Genomic DNA, 22440 nt, shown 5'->3' on the forward strand with positions numbered 1-22440 from the left:
CAAACAGATTATAGAAAAGACAATTGAAAATATATTTATGAATTATATTCTTACATTGCACTTTAATGTTTATAATATACATATTTAAGAATGCTGATGATGATTCTCGTATTTCAGATTGGTTTGAAAATTATTTGTGCTTTTTTTCGCACTTAATCTACATCCAATTACATATTTACGTTTATGATTAATACCTGCACATCAAGATAATATGCATATCAAAAAATGGGGTCGGGCGTGTCTGAATCCCTCCCACCGCCCGGGAAGCTACTACGTATTAGATTCATATGATAAAAACTTACTAAAAGTATGCCTCCCCCTTAAATACAAAAAAAATATCAGTGGAATCTTCCGAACGTCCTCTGGAATATTAAGGTTTATGGAATAATGTCCAGACTTCAAATAAGGTTAAAAGAATTACTTGGTAAAGACTTTGTACTAATGAACTTGACTAAAACACTAGCTCTACAACTATTTCAATACCATCTCGTCTGACAAACAGAATGGGGACAAAATCATACTGGCCAAGAGAGAGGGGTCTTGTCGATAGGTAAATATAACAACACATCCTATGGAAATTGTAACGACACGCTGCAGTTTTTTAATATTTGGTCACAATTAATGTACAATTGCAAAATACATGTAATATTTAATAAATATTTGTTTGATATAATATTTTTTGTTAAGAAAACAAAACTGATGAATGTGAAAATGTTCTTATTAATCTAATGACAGTAAAAGTTTATGAAATGAAAACATTTCCGAACAAATAATTGAATTAGAACACGAAAGCAATCGATTTGTTGTCTAATTTGAATATCGTATAAAGAAAATATTATATACTGTATACAATGTATTTAATGTCAATATATATGTAATTTTCATTCATGTGCTATTAGAAAAGAAGCGCAAATGATTGTACATTTGTAAAATTCATAAATCAGATTAATTTTACAACATCTCAAACTGTTTTTCTTAATACTTTTTTTTAAAATATCAATCATCTGATAAAGACTTATGAACATTTTTTGAAAATTCTTTTTATTCTTTACTTGGTTGATATTTAATAAATATAGAGCACTTTTAGTGTAAACGCAGATTTTGTGTGTCCAAATGAAGTAAAATCACGGAATAACCACAACATATGTGTACCTATCAATACCTGGTGTCATATTTCAATTTGATTATGATATTTCGTGTTAATTGCAGAGAATGCTTTACATGTATGCTGTCAAATTATATAAATATAACGCAAAGTAACATGTTATCGGTGACACAAACGGCATACAACTCTTCTGTTTATATATTTTTAGGGTATTCCAGTCATGAACATGGTATGGTATGCAATTCGTTGATAAAATAGAAGGAAACATAAATTGTACAGTTATTAAGTTTATATCTGTATATTATGATTATTCGTACATTGTTTGTTTAAATTCTTGCTCAGAGGACGGAATTAGCAATGCTGTTATTTCTTTAGGCCTTTTTGTATGAATGTCTAGTATGAATGTCTGTTTAGTCTCCATATCAGATCATGGTTGAACGTCCAGATTTTTTTGAAGAAGTACGTGAATGTTTTTTAGAGTTTGACAATGACTATTATATTCTTTGTGGTGATTTTAATATAGCCCTCAATCAAACTCTTGACACTCATAATTATTCACATGTTAATAATCCAAAAGCTAAAGAAAAATTGCTAGAAATTATGAGCGACTTATGTCTGATTGACTACTATCGTATTCTTAACCCTGATAAAAAAGCTTACACATGGAGAAAGAGAAATCCATTAAAACAAGGGAGACTTGACTATATATTGATTTCAGAAAATCTTTCAAATATTGTTGAGAATGTCTCGATCAAATCTGGGTATAGGTCAGACCACTCTGCTGTTGTATTTGAATTTAAATTTAATACTTTTTTAAGAGGTAGAGGGCTATGGAAATTTAATAATAATTTACTTCGGGATAGAACTTATGTTGAAAAAGTTAAAGAAGTCATTCAGTCAGTTAAAGATCAATATAAAAACTCCATAGATGAGTCTGCATTTTTGGAAATTCTTCTCATGGAAATAAGGGGCTTGACAATTTCTTATTCATCTTATAGGAAGAAGAACAATGACAAGATAGAAAAGCAACTGATATCAGATATTAATGAGCTAGAAAATAGTAATGTAGTTGATCTTTCATTGTTAGAGGAAAAACAAGCAGCTCTTGAAAATTTCAGAAAAGAAAAATTACGAGGACACTTTATACGCTCTCGTGCAAAATGGGTAGATGAAGGAGAAAAACCTACTAAATATTTCTGTCATTTAGAGTCAAGAAATTTTCTTAATAAAATTATTAAAAAAGTTGTAGTATCAGAAGAGAAGACTTTATATAATCAGTTAGAAATCATGGATGAGGTGAAAGCTTATTATGAGAATCTTTTTAAAAATGCAGATTATGAGCTTTCTGATATAGATTTAGAATCAACTATCCAGCCTCATAATATTTCAAAATTAGATAAATCAACATCTAAAATTTTAGATAAAAACTTCAGTGAAGGTGAAATATTAAGTGTTTTAAAAAGCATGAAAAATAACAAGTCGCCTGGAAGTGATGGTTTCACAGCTGAATTTTATAAGTTCTTTTGGGCTGATCTTAAAAACTATATAACAAAAGCAATTAACCAAATATTTTTACGTGAAGAATTGCCAGTGTCTCAGAGGTTAGGAGTTATATCATGCCTACCTAAAGGTGACAAACCTAGACAATTCCTAAAAAATTGGCGACCAATTACACTATTGAATGTTTTTTACAAGTTAATATCTGGATGTGTCAGTCTTAGGATAAAATCTACTCTTGATTTACTTATTTCTAATACTCAGACTGGTTTCATACAGGGTAGATACATTGGTGAAAATACACGATTTATTTATGATCTTATGTCTTATACAGAAGTCAAGAATATCCCTGGATTACTCATGCTTATTGACTTTGAAAAAGCTTTCGATTCAATTTCATGGTCATTTATTTATAAGGTGTTACTTTTTTTTGGATTCGGAAATCATATCATCAAATGGGTAAAAATTCTCAATACAAATTTTAAAGCGGCTATTCTCCAAAGCGGCTTTTTGTCGCAACAGTTTGAAATACAGCGAGGATGTCGTCAGGGTGACCCTGTAGCCCCATATCTTTTCATTCTTTGTGCTGAAATATTGGCTATACTAATTAAACAAAATAAAGATATTAGAGGCATTTTTGTGTATGATAGAGAACATAAAATATCCCAGTATGCAGATGATACATCCCTTATTCTTGACGGTTCTGCTTCATCTTTATTTAATGCTCTCGAAACTTTAGAATTATTTTCAAAAATATCGGGGTTGAAAGTTAATAGCTCAAAAACAAAAATTGTATGGTTTGGCTCAAAAAAATTTTCATCCGAAGTCTTTCATCACTCTAGATGGAAATTAGATTGGGGAGCCACTGAATTTGTATTATTAGGTATTCATTTTTCTGTTGACTTGGAACAAATTCCAGAATTAAATTATAATATTCAAATTCCAAAAATCTCTGCACTCATCCAACAATGGGAAAGGCGAATTCTTACTCCCATAGGAAGACTTACTGTACTTAAAAGTCTTATTATCCCAAAAATAAACCATTTACTTATTTCATTACCAAATCCAAGAATAGAAACTATTAATTTTTTGAACAATGATTTTTTTAGATTTATTTGGAAATCCAAGTGTGATAAAATTAAACGCTCAGTCGTGACACAAAACCTCTTTGCAGGAGGCTTGAATATGGTGAACTTGAATAATTTTATAATTTCTTTAAAGTGTTCCTGGATACAAAGACTAGTGCAGGGGGGACAATCTTGGTTGAGTATTTTTAAAGCAGTGTTTGGAGATATTGTGTCTGGATTTTTGGATTTTGGTGATGCTTTTATTGAAAATCTTTTGAACAACTGTACCAACACTTTTTGGAGAGATGTTCTGAAGTCATGGCTTATTGTATTGAATACACATTTTAACCAAAGTCGAATTTTAAATGATAACATAACATATGCTCCAGTTTGGTTTAATTCTAAAATTAAGGTGGATAAAAAGCCTGTGTTTTATAAAGAATGGTACAGAAGAGGTGTTAAAATTGTGAAAGACTTTTTATATGAAAATGGATCATTTCTATCAAAATCTGATTTTGAAAAGAAATTCAATTTTGAAATATGTTTTATGCAATACAACAGTATGATTAGTGCTGTAGCAAAGTTTGTAAAAGGTTCAAAGTTCTGTAAGGAAACCTACAGCCATAGCATTGGTCCTTTTGTTCCTTATCATTGTGTTGAAATTCTTTTATACAAGAAATGTACCAAGCATATTTACAAATTAATTAATACTAATACAGTAGGTATTTTACCAACATCAATTAGAAGATGGAATTCCACTATTGTACAAAGAGGATATCCTGAATTAATTTTACAGGATGTGTTTAAAATATGTTTCAAGGTCACTAAAGACTCTTCTATACAATGGTTACAATATAGAACATTACATAGACTTCTCCCAGTTAAAGCTTACTTGAAAAAGTTAAAATTAGTTGATAATGACACTTGTACTTTCTGCAAGAGTGAAGTTGAAACCATTGAACATATTTTCACATCTTGTCCTATTGTACTTGCTATCTGGAATAGTTTGAGTATGCATATTTACAATACTGTCTCAAAGAGAGTTGGTTTTAATGCAATCAATGTATTATTCGGAGAGGCTCCTCCCTCAAAGTCAAATTTAGTCATTAATTTTCTAATTTTATTTACCAAACAGTATATTTTTCAATGTCTTTGTAATAAAAAAACCCCAAACATTGCTGGACTAATGTGTCATTTACTTTATAGATATGAAATTGAAAGTTGTCTAGCAATTAGAAATTCTTCTTTTTACAAACATAATACAATATGGTCTGAATGGAAAAATCTTTTCTGTGATGTTTAATATATACAAGATCTAGAGCAGAAGTCATATAGTTTTTTTTCCTGATTGTATCAACTTTATAGTATAATTACTTATAATCTATGGTATGTATGTTTGTGTATGTATGAATGTGAAAAATGTAATTACAAAAAATTGCAAATAAAAAAAAAAAAAAAAAAAAAAAAAAAAGTTTATATCTGTATATTATGATTATTCGTACATTGTTTGTTTAAATTCTTGCTCAGAGGACGAAATTAGCAATGCTGTTATTGCTAATTGCTGCTACACCAACGAAGACGAACGCCGAAAGCTGCAAGAACATGTTGCAAGGCTATCTGACAGGACAGCTGTCGTCTGCTCTAGGAGCATACCAAGTAGAAGTTTTGAGGCGGGAATTCAAAAGTTTTACTGACGTTGTTGAAAAGTCAATAAAGGAGCTGAAGGAAAGCATGAATTCTACCGTAAAATCTCGTAAGATAAGAATCTTTAAAGTGAAGTTTTTCGGAGCCAGGTTATGAAATAGTAAGACAACTTAATGAATTTGTTTCTTAACAGACCCTGTTAACAGTAGTGTCGTTTACACCAGATGGGGAAAGAAAAAATGCCCTTCCAATGCTGAGTTAGTACATTCAGGTATATCAAAACTACTATAAAGAAGTTTTTAATCGGGTAGAGATAAACACTGATCTAAAACAAATGATGCATTTCTTGAAAAATTATGAACTACACTGTATATGAGCCTAAAAATAATTTAGAGATCAATATTTATTCATCAATGGTGAAATTGGAAATCATTGCCAGGGAAATACCGTATATCAGGTTTTTTCCGCGTGTATCCAATTTCCGCTTTGTTCGCGACGATTTCCGAATCGCGGAAAATATATCAGCGTAAATTTGATACAAAGTGTTGTTCTTATAATATATAAATAATATAGTTCCCTCTTTCATTATGACGTAAACAGGTATGTAAAAGTACAATGAACTGTGTTCAGTAAGTTTAGAGTAGAAATTGCGGGATCGGAAGCAAGCGCAAGATAATGTAAGCCTCATAGTTTATTTAATAATCCATTGACAAGCTAATTAAAACGGTCGCTTTTCTTGCGTAACCCGATGTCTAATCATACCTGAGCTACTGGTATATGTAACGGTACATGATCTATTTATCTATGACTGTTTGCGTCTCTGAAAATAATTATCGGTAATTATTGAACATTAAGGAAATCGTGTAAATGGTTTGTCCGAATTTTTTTTTATTATAATGAGCGGCAATTTAGATACTTTAACCCTCTTACTTCACAGGGTTAAAAAAAACTTGAATTATATTTTCACTATGACATTGAAATAGTGAAAATTCGATTCGCGTAAATTTTATATACCGTTCTAGGTTCTGAATCGCGGAAAAACATGACGCGGAAAAAACCTGATATACGATATAATAAATGAACTTTAAATAGTTGTGAAAGTTAATTTTACCTAATGTTTGTTACTGAAAAATCACGTAAAATTCACGTCTGTGGCACATATTCCATTTGTACACAACTCCCTTTTTACATAATTAGCTCTCAAGTGAGCCTTTCAGATTAAATGTTGTCCGTTGTCTGTCGGCGTTGTTGTAAACTTTTTCAATTTTCATCTTCTTCTCAAGAACCACTTGGTAGATTTCAGCCAAACTTTGCTCAAAACATCAGTAGGTGAGGGGGATGCAAGTTTTTTTCAAATGAAGGGACACACCCTCTTTTAAGGGGAGATAATTAAGATTTATTGAAATTATTTTTAAAAAACTTTTTCTCAAAAACTATAAGCCAGAAAAGCTGTAACTTGTACTGAAGCATCATCAGGTAGTGTAGATGCAAGTTTGTTCAAATCATGGTCACCGGGGATACGATGGAGCCACGATGGGGGAATGATTTTTACATAAGAATGTATAGAAAAAATCTTTAAAAATCTTCTCAAAAATTATTTGGACAGAAAAGATTAAACTTGTGTGGAGGCATCCTCAGGTAGTGTAGATTTAAGTTTCTTCAAATCATGGTTCCCGTGGGTAGGCTGGGGCCACAATGGGGGATCAAATTTTTACATAGAAATACATGTATCTAGAGAAAAGCTTTAAAAATCTTCTTTTCAAAATCCATTTGGCCACAAAAGCTCAAATTAGAGCTGAAGTATCCTAAAATAGTGTAAATTCAAGTTTGTTCAAATCATGGTCCCTGGTTGTAGGGTGGGGCCCCAAAAGGGGGATGAATTCTTACAGTGGAATATATAGAGAAAATCTTTTAAAAAATTCTTCTCAAAAAACTACTTGGCCAGAAAAGCTCAAATTGGAGTCGAAGCATCTTCAGATAGTGTAGATTCAAGTTTGTTCAAATTATGGTTCCAGGAGATAGGATGGGTCCACAATGGGGGTAAACTTTTTACATTGGAATAAATAGAGAAAATATTCAAAAAACTCTTCGGCCAGAAAAGCTCATACATGTATTGGAGTAAAAGCATTTTTAGATAGTGTAGATTCGAAATTGTTCAAATTTTGATCCCCAGCTGAGGTAGGGTGGAGCCAAAATGGGGATTAAAATTTTACATTGGAATATATAGAGAAAATCATTAAACATCCTCTTCTTAAAAACTATAAGGCCACAAAAGCTCAAATTGGAGTGGAAGCATTTTCAGATAGTGTAGATTTAAGTTTGTTCAATTCAGAGTCACTGGTAGTAGGTTGGGACCGCAAAGTGGATCAAATCTTTACATTGCAAAATATGGAGAAAATCTTTTAGAATCTTCTTCTTAAAAACTATAAGGCCACAAAAGCTGAAATTGGAGTTGAAGCATTTTCAGATAGTTTAGATTCAAGTTTGTTCAAATCATGGTCCTTGGGGGTAGGGTGGGGCCACATTAGGGGGGTGAATTTTTACATAGGAATATATAGAGAAATCTTTAAAGATCTTCTTCTAAAAAACTCTTTGACCAGAAAAGATTAAATTTGAGTGGAAGCATCTTCAGATAGTGTAGATTCAAGTTTGTTCAGATCATGGTCTCCAGGGGTACAGTGGGTCATCAATGGTGTCAACTTTTGTCATAGGAATACACGTATATAGAAAAAACTTTAAAAATATTCTTCGAAAAAACTATTTGGCCACAAAAGATCAAATTAGAGTTGACGTATCCTCAGGAAGTGTAGATTTAAGTTTGTTCAAATTATGGTCCCCAGGGGTAGGATGGGGCCACAATGGGGGGGGGGGGGTTAAAATATTTACATAGGAATATATAGAGAAAATCTTTAAAAATCTTCTCCTCAAAACTTGTGTTGGGGCATCCTCAGATAGTGTTGATTCAATTTAATCAAATCATGGTTCCTGGGGTTAGGTTGGGGCCACAATGGGGGGGGGGGGGGGGGTCAAACTGTTACATAGGAGTACATGTATATGGAGAAAAACTTTAACAATCCTTTTTTAAACCTCTTTGGCCAGAAAAGCTCATACTTGTGGAGAGGCATCATCATATAGTCTAGATCCAAGTCTGTTTAAATCATGGTCCCCATGTCCCCAGGGGTAGGGCAGGGTAACAATAGGGGGTGAATTTTTACATAAGATTATATAGAAAAACATCTTTAGAAATATTATATAATAGTTTTTAGTCCAAAAAGCAGTAACTTGTGTGAAAGCACGGGTTATGTAAATTAATCTTGGATCAAAACATGGTTCCCTAGGGAAAAGCGGGGCCACAATGGGGGGGGGGGATATATAGAAATTGAAAAATCTTCTTACAGACACAACAACAATAGGGGATTGATATTTACTATGAAAATATGTTAATAAAAAATCGATAGATTTTTATAAAAATTTTGAGCAAGATCTACTGTACTTAGTTGTAAAGTTATTTTGATTATGATACTGTAATGCTAATTTGATCCGAGTTAGAGATATTGTTGCTCAGGTGAGCGATGTGGCCCCTTGGCCTCTTGTTGTTGTATTATTTTTACGTGTAGGGTTCACCGGAGGGTCCCATTGCAGTCATAAAGGAGCAGCTGTAGAACCTCTGTGTTTACCGAGGAATCCTGAGTGGGGGATGCACACTGATGGGCATGAAGGATACAAAGCTTACGTTTATGGCGCAGAATATGAAACAGAAAGTTTTAAAGGCAACAGCCAAACACTTCACGATCACGATGTTCCGTGTGCCGTTTGTCTGGTTCGGCAAAGGTCCGTTGTTCAGATGTTTCCAGGTTAGTACGGCAAATGAAAAGTAATGCGCTTTTCTGGATGTGATGTACTTGTGCTTAACAAAATGACCTGTTTTTGATATAATACATATATTTTTTATAAATGTTAAACGTGAAGAAAATAATCGAACTCCAGTTACATACGCAGTTAGGTATATAAAAGATTGTAGTTCTTTGGTTTATTTGATTACTAGAATTGAAAGTTCTGATATACAATTAAATTTTAAACTAATTGTTCTATGTCCTATAGTTAAATCACAAAGAGACGTTTTGGCCAAATCGTTCATTAATGACACTTTAGATCAAAGTAGCTGACCATATATATATATATATATATATATATATATATATATATATATATATATATATATATATATATATATTTATATATCTACCATATCAATGAATATAAAAATCAAAACAGGTTTTTTTCTTCAATTAATTGGTATTAAAGTATTATTGCGAGAATATATACCCATTTTGTTTGAATAAGTTGAATTCTTTAAATCAAATAGAGCTCATTTGTGTTGAGACTTAAAATGAATGAGAAATAATTCTTAAACATACTAAATTCTTGCTAAAAGGTTTGTGCAACTGTACATTGCATTTCTAAGTTAACGATTAAAAAATTTCAGAAAAACATAAAACGTGGCGTGATTCAAATTTATTTGGAAAGCTAAATCATGATTTTTGAGCACGATTAAAAAAACTGCATTCATAATATAAATCGTTATACACAATGTAGTTGTTATTTGGATTAGTTTTTGTATTAAACGTCATTCAATATAATATTGCATATAGAAAAACAAATATTCCTTTAAAAAATCAATATTTTTGCAAAGTCTATGTTTTAACCCATTTTTATTAATTGTCTGTAAGTCACTTTAGAACTATATCAATTACAACTATCTTAATCGTCACGTATTATCATCACGATGGCTTTAAAAAATATGAAACTTTATAAACTGAATTGCCATTGTAGCAAGAAGATCGTGTTACAAAGGATGGAAGCTAGAGTATCATGGTTATCTTATGGCGGGTTATTATAACCATGATGCTGGAACAACGTACACTTGTGTTGACAGTCATCCAGACGCCTTACACGGTGGCGCTACAAATAAAGATGGTAAACTGTTTTACATGGTAGAGGCTGCATGTGGTTCCTTGAAATGTCCTCCGTATGTTGCCGGGAGAGAACTAGTTTGTGCTGTTTGTTCCAAGCAATAAACCATACGTTTCTTAAGATGTCTTCAATGTTTTGTATTTATATTTTGAATGTTAGTAAAGATCACATGTACTACGGTATATACATAAACCGACGAAATGATTGTTTGGTTTGGGAATTTTTTCAGTCAAATCGCATCGCAAAGTGTTAGAGTATTTTTTTTATTTACAACATTACAACATAAACTAAAAAAAACAGCTATAAATGGCCGTCATTAGCGTATATTCATTTAAAGTGCGAAACTTAAAAAAACAAGAGGCCCTTGGGGCCACATCGCTCACCTGAGCAACAATGGGCGTTCAAAAGATATTGTGCCATATGGTCCCTCGGTAGAATAACAAAAAAAAATATTGTCAAGCATTCGAATTTTACACTTATTTTTGCATACACGTAATCTTTGACATTGTACCTTCATGAAATACTATTTTTTACCAGAATAAGAAAATCCTACGCAAAATATAAAACTAAACATTTGGTAGGAGTACACTGTTAAGTTGTTAACTTCCAATTCCCTATATTTTCGTTCTGCCCCCCCCCCCCCCCCCACTTTGTAAAGTGATCAAAATATATTAGAGCATATAGATACATTTTTTTCATCAACTACTTACTAGTTATTGTATTTTTAAAAAAAAATATATATAATAGTTATTGTATTTTATTTTTAAAATCCTACATGTATAGATGTGAAGAAGGAAATTGTACCTCAATGTGCTCAATTCCTCAAATTAAAAACATTCAAAAATTTAATTTGTCTTCTCCATTATAATTAAATTACTGTTATTTACCTCGCGTACAAACCAGGATAATTTCCCGCTGTGATATTTTCTTAGGAATAGCGATAAATACTTTATCCCCGCAACAGAAATGTGTTAGAACTATGGGAACTGTTTTAAAGATGTCGTTTTTATTTACTCGTGTCTGAAAAACTATCAAAATTGATGTAGATTTCATATTATTTATTGTATAAAGAGGGGGCCCCAGAGAGTAGGTATATACAGAATATCATTCTTTTATTTTGTATGTACAAGTATTTAACATACATTCATATAGAATTTCTAATGTTCAACCAAAATTTTAACGTCAATCATAGAATTATAAGCAAGATACAAAGCTCACAGTTCGCCTAAGTTTGAGTCATATTTTGTTCACATGAGTTTATTACATTCAGCTTAAGATTTTTAACTTGGTATTTCCTATTCAGCATTTAAAATGGAAAAAAAGAATGGCCTAAGATTTTTAATTCTTTTATTCACTCATGACCAGTTCACTGGTATTTGAGGTTTTAAATCAGTTTATACAAAAGTACACAAACACAGTCAAGGATCACAAGTACAGTAGGAGTAAAAATGACGAAAGAAGGTTAAGTTTACAATACAATAAGTTGTTAAAGTTGGTTTCTGGAAGAACAGACTTTGACAATTTTCTTAATAAATATTGACAATTTTTTTTTACTTTTTTAATCTTTAGTTTTTAAGATCGGTGTACAAACATAAAATTGTGAGCAAATCTCTGTATCTTGCTTATAATTCGAAGCTTAACACTCAAATATGGTTAGTAAATAGAAATTGTAAACAAATTAAACACAAGAAACATGCACTATAACAAAGAAAGAACACAATTTATTTTTTCGAAATGAATCATATACTAGTATATTATATACTAGTGTATACATGAATACTATACATAAATCACCCACTTTAATGTCCATCTTTTCTCCTTTAGAACACAATTTATTTTTTCGAAATGAATCATATATATATATATATATATATATATATATATATATATATATATATATATATATATATATATATATATATATATATATATATGTATTATACCTACATATTTCCGTCAGCGATATCAAACTCTATTTAAACTGAATAAACTCGAGAAAATGCCGAGCATCTTAACAAAATTAATCTACCAATACGCAAAAGATAATGCCGAATTACCGATAGAATGAATTGTATTTCAGTTCTTTTTTGATACATCAGATTTTGCTTAATTTGCGCAGGTAAACAGTTAACTGTTTGATTTACCGAAGTCTCTGTTTGATTTGATATGTAAAAATCACGAAATACAGACGATAGTTCCAGGTTACAAAGCATAAATAATGAAAACGAAACGAAAATCAGAACAAGCTAACACCAACGTAATATGTGAAAACTGTCAACGCATTAAAATATTTAGCCTCAATTTACTTCACAAAATCGGCACCAATATATTTTGCATGTTTCAAAATGTTCCTTTCATACGCTAAACTGTTGTATAACAAACAAATTCATCATAGTCAGATCGACCCTTTTTCGTATAATGTCATGGCTGCTTTAAACAAAGAACCTCGTTTTGTAAGTATAGAATATGAGTCTTGGTAAAATGGGTATGCAAACCCGGGCCGTGGCAAAATAAAGGCCGGGGCAGATCGGCAATCGTCAATTCCAAATACGCATTATTTTGCAGCAATATTTACAGCGAATACAAATATACTGTCCATCAAATATCCTGAAATTTTAATGAGATTGGCAGATTAATAACTGCCAATCTTTTGTTTTGCCCAGGCCAAGTCTTGCCTACCCATTTTACCGGATGCCGAACCCGAAGCTGAAACACGCCTTTCCTTTATTATTATTTTCGTAATAACTAAGATTTGAAACAGAATTAGCCTTTAATTTTTGCAAATTATAGTTTCCTTCCCATAAGGAAAATTTATGCTAAACTACGTTGAATTGGACTCAGTAGTTCTTGAGAAGAATATTTTTAAAAATGCACCCCCCTTTTTCTACAGTTTCAAGGTTTTCTCCACTTTGAATACAGATCGGACTTTTATTTCTGCAATTTATATTTGCCCTTCCATAAGGATGCTTTGTGCCAAATTTGGTTGAAATTGGATAAGCGGTTTTAGAGAAGAAGTTCAAAATGTAAACAGTTTACAGACGGACGGACGGACAGACAGAAGGACGACGGACAAAATGTGATCAGAATAGCTCACTTGAGCTTTCAGCTCAGGTGAGCTAAAAATCAGCGCACGGGATTGATTTGTATCAAAACAAATTCAAGAAAACCTTATCAATTTCTACTGTGGTTTCAATAATATGCATGGTCATTAATTTTCGTAGAAACAGTGATAATCACAGTTTTAAGGAGGTGTAAATTCGTGGCCAATGATCCCATCAGTGCTAGTAGAAATTGCACTTCAATGAACATTTCATTTTGTGGATAAACATAACAACGAAATCCACAAAAATTTGTATTCGTTATTGATGGAACCATAGTAGTATTCAAATTCAAAGATAACAAATCATGATGATTCAATGATATTTGTAGGTATCTATTCTCGTATGATTAGTGAAAATTAAAATTTCTAGAATTAGAAATGAATGGCCAACTGTCGCATCAATATACTATTAACTGAATATTGCATCCTAATAAATAATTTATTTTGATAATTATTTCAACTACTAAAACCACGAAATCTGATATTTAACGGATTAAATTAATATATTATACATGTATTAAAAAATTTCATAGAGTAGTAGTGATGACATGCATATTTATCAATTTTTACAAATAGAAAAAAATGACATTAAACAAGTTGTATGTAAGCTAATAAAAACAACCAAATATTGGTAAAACTATACTTTCCTTTTTTTGGTTAAGTAAGTAAGGTACAGGTTTTCTCACTTTTAATGATACGCTTAACTATTTCATTAATTCATCTTCAGTTTGGAAGTTTTGTGGCTTGTAAGACATTTTAAATTTTATGAATAAAACAAAACCTTTTGAAATAGAAGTATTCTAGGCAAGCCACCTTCAGGGTATATTGTAGTATGCTGGAAGAGGGGTAAATTATTAAAAGAATTAAAACGTTTTTTGTCATACATATTTTTAAATGGTTCCGCCTAGATTATTCTCATGTTTAACTTATATGCGATATAAACGAGTTTGTTAAAGAAAAAAAGACTCTTTCAAATTTTAAACTCACTTTAAACGGCCGATAGACATTATGCTGACGGTATTAAAAAGGTATAAAAATTGTAATAATCAATACTCGTGCCTTTTATAAATTAATTTATTAAACAATTGTAACATCATTATTTTCTAAAATTGAAAATGAAAATACATGCATTAATTTAAATCAGAAAACATTTTTATATATCTAAGTATATTACTCTAGGTATACGAAAAGCAAATGCTGGTGAATTATATTTTCAGATTCCTCGTACTCAAAGGTTAGCTAAGAATGATATGGTTTTATCAAAATGTAATCACTAAAGCAAAACTTTTAAAATTTAGATATATAAAATAATACATGTAGAAATATTATTTCAATCAAAACAATATTGTCACTATGTTATTATGTTTCGTTCTCACTTTCACGATTCGTTGAAAGTTTATATATACATACCAAGCAATAAAAATCTGACCACGACGGTTATAAAACTTTAACGTCACGGCAGTGCAGAGAATAAACATCAAAATGGTAGAGATCTCGGAAAGAGCCTTTTCAGGCCAAGCAATTGCTTAAAAAATAACTATACAATGCCGAGGGGTAAAGAGCTTCCTTTTGTTGGTTATTTTGTCTTATCTATAACTAAAATTAAAAAAGGAGACTAAATATCTATTACTTTTTTGTACTCCTAAGGAAGTTAGAGCAAACGTTCAAATGATTATCGAACTACCCTCGCGTTAGGCATATATTTTGAAATTATATTACATGTTGTATGCATTTTACATATAGGATAAAGTTTATTATCTTTCTGATATTGAATGACTATCTTCGAACTTTAAACTGTTTTAGTTCATTATTTCAAAGGCAAACAATCAGAGTAAAGAATTAACGAAAGTATATATACTTTTATATACCTTATTTTATTTAGCAGAGTTTTAGCTACTGTTGCTCATGTGGGCAATGTAGCCACTAGGCGTCTTGATATTATGAAACTTTATCAACGAATTAATTCTAATTGTATAAAGATTAAACATATATCACAATCATCAAATATCAAATAATTAAAACACAATAAACTTTACCCTAATTACCATCTCAAATTTTGTTTCCTTCCTAAAATCTACAATATTCTTTCTTTTCGCATATTTCAATCAATATTGCATTTCTGCAGTAAACACTGTGCCGGATAATTATGCCTGTGCCAAGGTGGCATTTTTGCACCCGCTTAAGATGCAGTTTCGGAGAAATCCATGTATACCAAATGATAGACCATTGTCTAGAGAGTATATAACCACTTTGTTTTTAGCATGTTTCACCTGACAGGTGAGATATTTACCTTTAAAAATTAATATCCCATAGGAAAATGATAATTCCCACAGGAGAATTGATTCTCCTACAGTAAATATTGACAATTCTATAGGATTTTTTAAAAGTCCTATAGGAATTATATTTCCTATAGGAGAATGGTATTTCCTGTAGGAATTTGATTCAGACATGTAGTTTTCCTATAGGATATTAAGTTTTCCTATCGGATTTTATCAAATCTTATCGGAATTGAAATTCCTGTAGGAAGTTTTTGTATTCCGATAGGAAATTTCAAATTACCTATAGGAATATTGTTTTTCCAATTGGAAACATTATTTTCCTATGGGAATTTATTTTTGAAAGGTGAATATCTCACCTGACAGGTGAGATACAATCATCATTATGATAACAAAGGTGGATGTTAACTCTTTAAGCAATGGTCTATCATATTGCACATTTGAATTTTTCTATATATGCAGCTTAAGCGGGTGCAAAAATGCCACCTTGGCACTGGCATAATTATCCGGCACAGTGATAGTAGTTCTTGCGTTTTGAATCATTTGAATAACGAGTATTAGTCATATATGTGAGGGGTTACAATAGTTATATCTTGATTTCAAATAGCATTAAATGTAGTTCAATTTATGCTTTAAAATGCTTTTAGTTTGTGACAATTAGTTTTCTAGAAATTTTCAAACAGTGTATACAGTTTGTTTAAGCATTATATGCTTACAGTTTTCAGACAATAGGACTGATTGACAAGCCGTTTTATCCTTTAACTACAAATATGGCGGGAAAATGTTAGCTTTATGATGTCATATTTCAAAATTATGAATCACTTCACATGTATATTTGTACAAAGAAATACAGTTATATGATGATGTTCATTTTAGGGGGCATTTTAGGCTCAAATTATATCTAATCATTCTTCTTGATTTGTAAACTAAATCAGTATAATCCAAATTATACTTGAGATGTATTTATTTTACACACATTTATCTATAAAAATCTTTAAAAAGCACATCTACCGTTCTTAACATGATTGTTCAGATTATTGCAGAAATATACGCAAGCTAATACTGTCGATGCAATGTAAATAGTATAAGAATTCAAAACACATCTCTGTTCTTACCAAACTTTCATTCAGCTATAAGTTGGTAATACATTTGTAAAGTACTGTTGGCCGTAAATTTCAATGTGTTACTTTCTTCCAATATTTGTCCTAAGTAGTTCATTAATCAATGTGAAAATAATAAATACCTTTTCATAGACTATATGACAGAGCATCTTAGGCTTTCTGTAGGAAAATATCTAGAGATTTGAAAGCGGGATTTCAAAACTTTTATTGATGTCATCAAAAAAATCCACGAAAGAATAAAAAAGAATAAAAATAAAAAGAAAGTAGTTATGTCCACATTATTAACACAGCCGAGAGATTTTGTGTGTTGTATGTTCTAAAGGATAAAAAAAAGGGGAGAATGTATTTCTTCATTATTACTTGTCATTTTGGTTAATATTAGAACGTTCTGGATACTAAAATTACCTTAAAAACAAAACGTTCATAAAATGAAGAATACTAGTATGCGACACTAACTATCAATAAAATTGTACGTCTTACAAACGCAAAACAAAGTAAAAGATACCAGCAGCAAACAGTTTTATTGGTTCTTTTCTTTAATAATAATTTGATCTAATAGTATATATATATATATATATATATATATATATATATATATATATATATATATGCGTGTGTGTGTTCTTCCTTAAAGTTGTATTTACCCTATCAAGGATAGGGCTTCAAAAATAAGTCTATAGACTCATTTAATGTTCCTCTCCACGGAAATCTTTAGTAAAAGGCGAAAGATTTAAGCGTGGATTGAAGAGAAACCAGAGTAACTCTATATCAAAATTGTGGAATATATATACCAACATTTTAAGTATTTCGTAAAGTTTTTAATGAATTGTATAAAAATATTTTTATTTTTCATTAATATTTTAATATTTGTAATGTTGGTGTAACATAAAAATATATATATATTAATTTGATAATATTTGTTGTAGAATTTAATTCTTTATGTGATAAATATTTGATGTCAAAAAGACAATTCAACAGATTAAAAGGTTAAGCGTAAGGGAAATAACTTATTGGATCATATTCAGCACGTGGCATTAATAATTTACTCGTGTATCTGAAATGGGATTTAAGTTGAAGTGTTAACCCCCGGAATTGTCCCATCGACATAGGTTTACCTATTACACCTTACCATAAACATATTATAGCAGCGCTCAATCTAAATCAACGTAAAACATGTAAAGGGCGGACAACTTAAGAAAATGAACTTACTTGTTTATTTCTCAAACATGATGTTTATTATTTGAAATTTAAATTGCATGATTATAGACATTTAGAATCCACCCATTTTGTTTTATCAAATGAAACATTAAGTGACTCTGGTTCGGAATAATGTAAACACATTTTTATTGAAATTCAAATGGATTTGGTAGTCTATATATCAACAGGCATAGCCTATATGTAAATCATATCCAAACATTTAATGAATTTAAGAGAAGAATTTACATTGGTTTTCCGATATTGTAAAACTGACGAGACATCAGACATTCTTTTTTAATATGTGACAATTTCTGTAATGACAAGCCTGCAATTCTTTTAGAGGAGTCTAAAACCTTGTTTGATTTAAAATCCCATTTAGAGATATTCATCAAGTTACATCATCATGTTTATTCTAGTAAAATATCTTGAGTTATATATTAATAAGGATAAACTTCTGAAATAAATAAATAAATAAATAAATAAATAAATAAATAAATAAATAAATAAATAAATAAATAAATAAAATGAATAAATAAAAATAAGTACGCCACTTTGCGAAAAGTAGAGAATTTATTACTATCGGGAATTAAATGGAACATTAAAAAAAAAAGAATAACTATACAGTTGTGAAAGCATCCTTATCTTTATAGGATGAACCAAAACATATTACATGTTCGAAACAGAATACATGTACAAATAATTAAAGTAATTAAGGTTAAGGATCTGGTTTGATAAAAACTTTATGTACAATTGGTAAATGGGTGACTCTTTTGCAATATAAAAAATATGCCATTTAGTTCACTATTAGATTTTTTTTATATTCGATAAATGCTGATTTTATGAATTGTAACAAACCCACGATGAATGATGGTGAACTTTGTACATCATAATTATCAAAGACCTTATATAAGTATATTTTCAACAACACAAGTGTTTATGAACTGATTTATTAAGTTGGCAGGTAATGTCCACAGTGGTCAAAAAATTGTTACAACAATGGGGTAGCCGACAACATGGCATACCCCCTACATCAACATTTTATGCCCTCCCTGCTGGGAAAAGTAGCACGCTGGGTTGACCGCAATCGTGCTACGGACACAATTCAACAAACAATTTGATAATATATTTGTATTACATAATTTAGATTTTCTTTACTCAAATGTCTTATTAGTCCACATAATGCCTAAATACCAAACCCTATGCGATCGGATAATAAAATCCCGGACACATTATGTAGATATAAAATTAAGATGATTATTGCGGGGGAGAGCTTTGATAACGGCGCATATTACGAGACAAGCTCAAATAAGCGCTAACATATTACATGGCGCTCTCTCCCGTACAGGACCAAAACTGAACAAACTCTGAGATTATTCTCTTGTTGTTGATTACCCAGCGTCATACAAGCCAACAAGTCCAACAAGCCAACAAGTCCAACAAGTCCAACAAGCCAAGAAGTCCAACAAGCCAACAAGTCCGAAAAAGTTGATTGACACAAAAATAAAAATAGTCCAGAGGATTGAATTTCACACCGTGGAAATATCAATATACCGCCATCTTTTTCTTGTGTTGTATTTCAATTTAATTATGATATTTCGTGGGTATTGTAAATTCTATTGACCTTAATGTTTTAGATAGCTTATATATACCTATATGAGTTATATTCTAGATCACGAAAAGGTTATACACAGATATTCTGAGTTTACGTTTCCAAGGTATTGTTAACTGCTTTCTATATTATATATCATATTTATTATTCACAATAAAATGAAAAGAAAAGTGGAAATAACATTTTATAAAATGGAAAGATTTTTCGCTTTTTATTAATAGATCCATTTCCAACTCTGTTGATCAATTGCCGTGATAAAGGTATACGTGTGCATGATCCATTTTTAATAAGAGAGGCATTTCCCTTCCATGATATTTTTTTTTTAGATTTAGATCGAAGGATGGAATTACTTTTCCTATTAATGTTCATCGATGTAACACAAGCTGGGACGAACACCGGAAGTTGTAAAGACATGTTACAGGGTTGTCTGACAGGACAACTGTCGTCTGCTCTAGGAGCATATCAAGTAGAAGCTTTGAGGCGGGAATTTAAAAGTTTTACTGACGTCATCGAGAAATCCATGAAGAAGTTTAAGGAAAACATGAAGTCTGAAGTTAAGACACGTGAGATAGCAGTTGATTACTTCCTTAGAATAAAACAGCGAATTCAGGTTATGAATTATATTTACTACTTCTCTACATGTATGTTGATTTCCTTATCAGAAACTACTAGTAGCAATAGCAGTGCAGTTTATATCAGATGGGGGAAGAAGACATGCCCCTCCAATGCCGAGTTAATCCATTCAGGTAAGGTGCAGGAAGCTCTTAGGCCTAGTCGGGTAATTATAGACACACGATTTCAAATTTTATTTTTCGAGATTTAAGGTTGAGAATGCTTGATTATTAAGCATTTTAAACACAGCTCGAGTCTTGTTATTGTTTACATGTGTGCTTTATTGGACTAAGTTTCAAACAAATGGTGTTTTGTATTCTTTATGAACACATAGAATCAGTTATGTTGTCTGCCACGAGTCATTTTATCAAAGAAATGGTAATTTTACAACTTACTTTATTTGTAAACAAGCTTTGTTTACATAACAATGAATTTTTCTCTCTGCACGTAAGTAAATCATTTTATTCATGAAAATAAAAAAATAAAATGTTGATCAAAGTCCCTTTAAGTGATTGAAAGTATTGCTTTTACAAGTTAAATCTATTCTCTTGATTTTATTTGTCTTTAATTCGTATGCAGGGTTTACCGGAGGCTCTCATTATGGTCATAAAGGAGCCGCTGTAGAACCTCTCTGTTTACCGAGGAATCCTGCGTGGGGACTGTACAATGATGGGCTCGATGGCACCAAAAGTTACGTTTATGGTGCAGAATATAAAACTGGTTCTTTTAGAGGCTACATTAAAACAGTTGATAGTCACGATGTTCCATGTGCTCTTTGTTTGGTCCGCCATAGATCCGTTGTTCAGATGTTTCCAGGTATTTGTAGTAGCCTAGTATGGGATTTAGATTGTCATGTTGCATAAAGCCACTCCCTGTATTCTATAGTTATTCCATTTTTAATACAACCCTTTAAAGGGACTAAACACAATTTGAGCTCAATTTTTAATTTTAAATGCATAGAAAGAAATGGTGGTTTTAATGCGTTGTGAAATTCCAACATCGAGTTACAAGAGAGTTGCAGAGGTTAGAATTCTTTGTTTTGTAAACAAAGCTCGAGTCCTGCTATTGTTTACATCTGTGTTGCATTGATATATTAAGTTTTAATCTCATATTGCGTTTTGTTGTTGATAAAATTATTTATGAACACATTGAATCAGTTTATCTGAAGTTGATTTGTCAAAGAAATTGTAATTTCTGTACTTGCATTATTTGTAAACACATATAAGACTCGAGCTTTGTTTACATAACAACGGCTTCTTTCCTCTGTAACTCACTTGCAACTTGACTTCTAACATTCAAATTTTTGGTGAATAATTTGAAATGCACAAATAAACTGTTTTATGCATAGAAATTAAGAGTAATATTTTCATCACAAATCGTGTCTAGGTCGCTTAATGATTTTATTTAATATTTATTGAGTTTATTTACAGCAATTTAGAAGTAAAACAACACAAACAAAAAATGGCGCGTTAGATAACTTAGGTACTATAATTGTAAAACAGTAATTTTCTTTCCTTTAGACGTTTGTAATTAAGATTTTGACATTACATGTGTGTCGTATTTTAATTTTGATTGATAAGATATTAATGATGTATCGACTATTCTTTTATAAGGGATAGTGTCAGTAGGGAGGGATTTAACAACATCTTTGCTTGAAATATGTTAGAGCACGGAAAACGTGTTACAAAGGCTGGACCCTTGAGTACCATGGTTACCTAATGACAGGTCATTATACTCACGCAGCTGGAACAACCTACACCTGTGTTGACAGCCATCCCGACACTCTTCACGGTGGCGCTACAGGTAGAGGTGTCGGTTATATGTTTTACATGGTGGAAGCTGCCTGCGATTCCTTGACGTGTCATCCTTATGTGGCGGGAAGAGAACTTGTGTGTGTCGTCTGTTCTAGAAAATAAAACATGAATTCCTATCATAACCCTCTTTGTTCGTTTTTTTAACGTTACGGAAAAGAAATACTCAACATAAATTATAGTATTTCATCGACAAACATGTATAGTAATATGTAATATTTTGTTACTGATAAATTTAATATGATTCAGAAGGAAATCAACTAAATCAATGTTTTACAAAATGTTTTACCAGTAGCTGATCTACATGTAACACAATGAAATTTCTTTCTTAGAATGTGAAACATGTCAATCCTGCCGCTTTATTTTAATAAAAATTCAATACATTCTATTTGAGTATAATGCTAAATTATAAAGGTTAATATTTTTT

At 31.1% G+C, this 22440-nt stretch overlaps 2 protein-coding genes and 1 non-coding gene across 4 annotated transcripts; 2 read left to right on the forward strand and 1 right to left on the reverse strand.

Annotated features, from left to right (window-relative positions):
• The first annotated feature begins 1071 nt into the window (after positions 1–1071).
• LOC128180237 (uncharacterized) lies at positions 1072–10391 on the forward strand. The gene is made up of 4 exons (XM_052848164.1): positions 1072–1334; positions 5197–5422; positions 8931–9167; positions 10147–10391. The coding sequence occupies exons 1-4, from the start codon at positions 1326–1328 to the stop codon at positions 10389–10391; spliced, it is 717 nt and encodes a 238-aa protein (XP_052704124.1). The 5' UTR covers positions 1072–1325.
• A 7035-nt stretch (positions 10392–17426) lies between these two features.
• On the reverse strand, positions 17427–17545 carry LOC128182619 (U5 spliceosomal RNA). Its single transcript, XR_008243447.1, has one exon. It is a non-coding gene; the product is annotated as a U5 spliceosomal RNA (small nuclear RNA).
• Positions 17546–19923: 2378 nt separating this feature from the next.
• LOC128180225 (uncharacterized) lies at positions 19924–22174 on the forward strand. 2 transcript variants are annotated; one of them, XM_052848154.1, is made up of 4 exons: positions 19924–20153; positions 20253–20336; positions 20782–21018; positions 21871–22174. In XM_052848154.1, the coding sequence occupies exons 1-4, from the start codon at positions 19931–19933 to the stop codon at positions 22116–22118; spliced, it is 792 nt and encodes a 263-aa protein (XP_052704114.1). In that variant the 5' UTR covers positions 19924–19930; the 3' UTR covers positions 22119–22174. The 2 variants fall into 2 exon arrangements, with proteins under 2 accessions (XP_052704114.1, XP_052704113.1); XM_052848153.1 differs by having other exon boundaries at positions 19924–20336.
• Positions 22175–22440: the final 266 nt, after the last annotated feature.

Source organism: Crassostrea angulata, chromosome 4, assembly GCF_025612915.1.
Source record: "Crassostrea angulata isolate pt1a10 chromosome 4, ASM2561291v2, whole genome shotgun sequence".
In the NCBI taxonomy this organism is placed as follows: domain Eukaryota; kingdom Metazoa; phylum Mollusca; class Bivalvia; order Ostreida; family Ostreidae; genus Magallana; species Magallana angulata.

Bases quoted from the DNA above. Each gene is read 5' to 3' on its own strand.
- LOC128180237 (XM_052848164.1), top strand. The intron at 5,423-8,930 runs GTAAGATAAGAA...TTTTACGTGTAG, and splicing joins GAATTCTACCGTAAAATCTC to GGTTCACCGGAGGGTCCCAT. The intron at 9,168-10,146 runs GTTAGTACGGCA...TTGCCATTGTAG, and splicing joins CGTTGTTCAGATGTTTCCAG to CAAGAAGATCGTGTTACAAA.
- LOC128180225 (XM_052848153.1), top strand. From the start codon at position 19,931: ATGGAATTACTTTTCCTATTAATGTTCATCGATGTAACACAAGCTGGG. The intron at 20,337-20,781 runs GTAAGGTGCAGG...ATTCGTATGCAG, and splicing joins TGCCGAGTTAATCCATTCAG to GGTTTACCGGAGGCTCTCAT. The intron at 21,019-21,870 runs GTATTTGTAGTA...AATATGTTAGAG, and splicing joins CGTTGTTCAGATGTTTCCAG to CACGGAAAACGTGTTACAAA.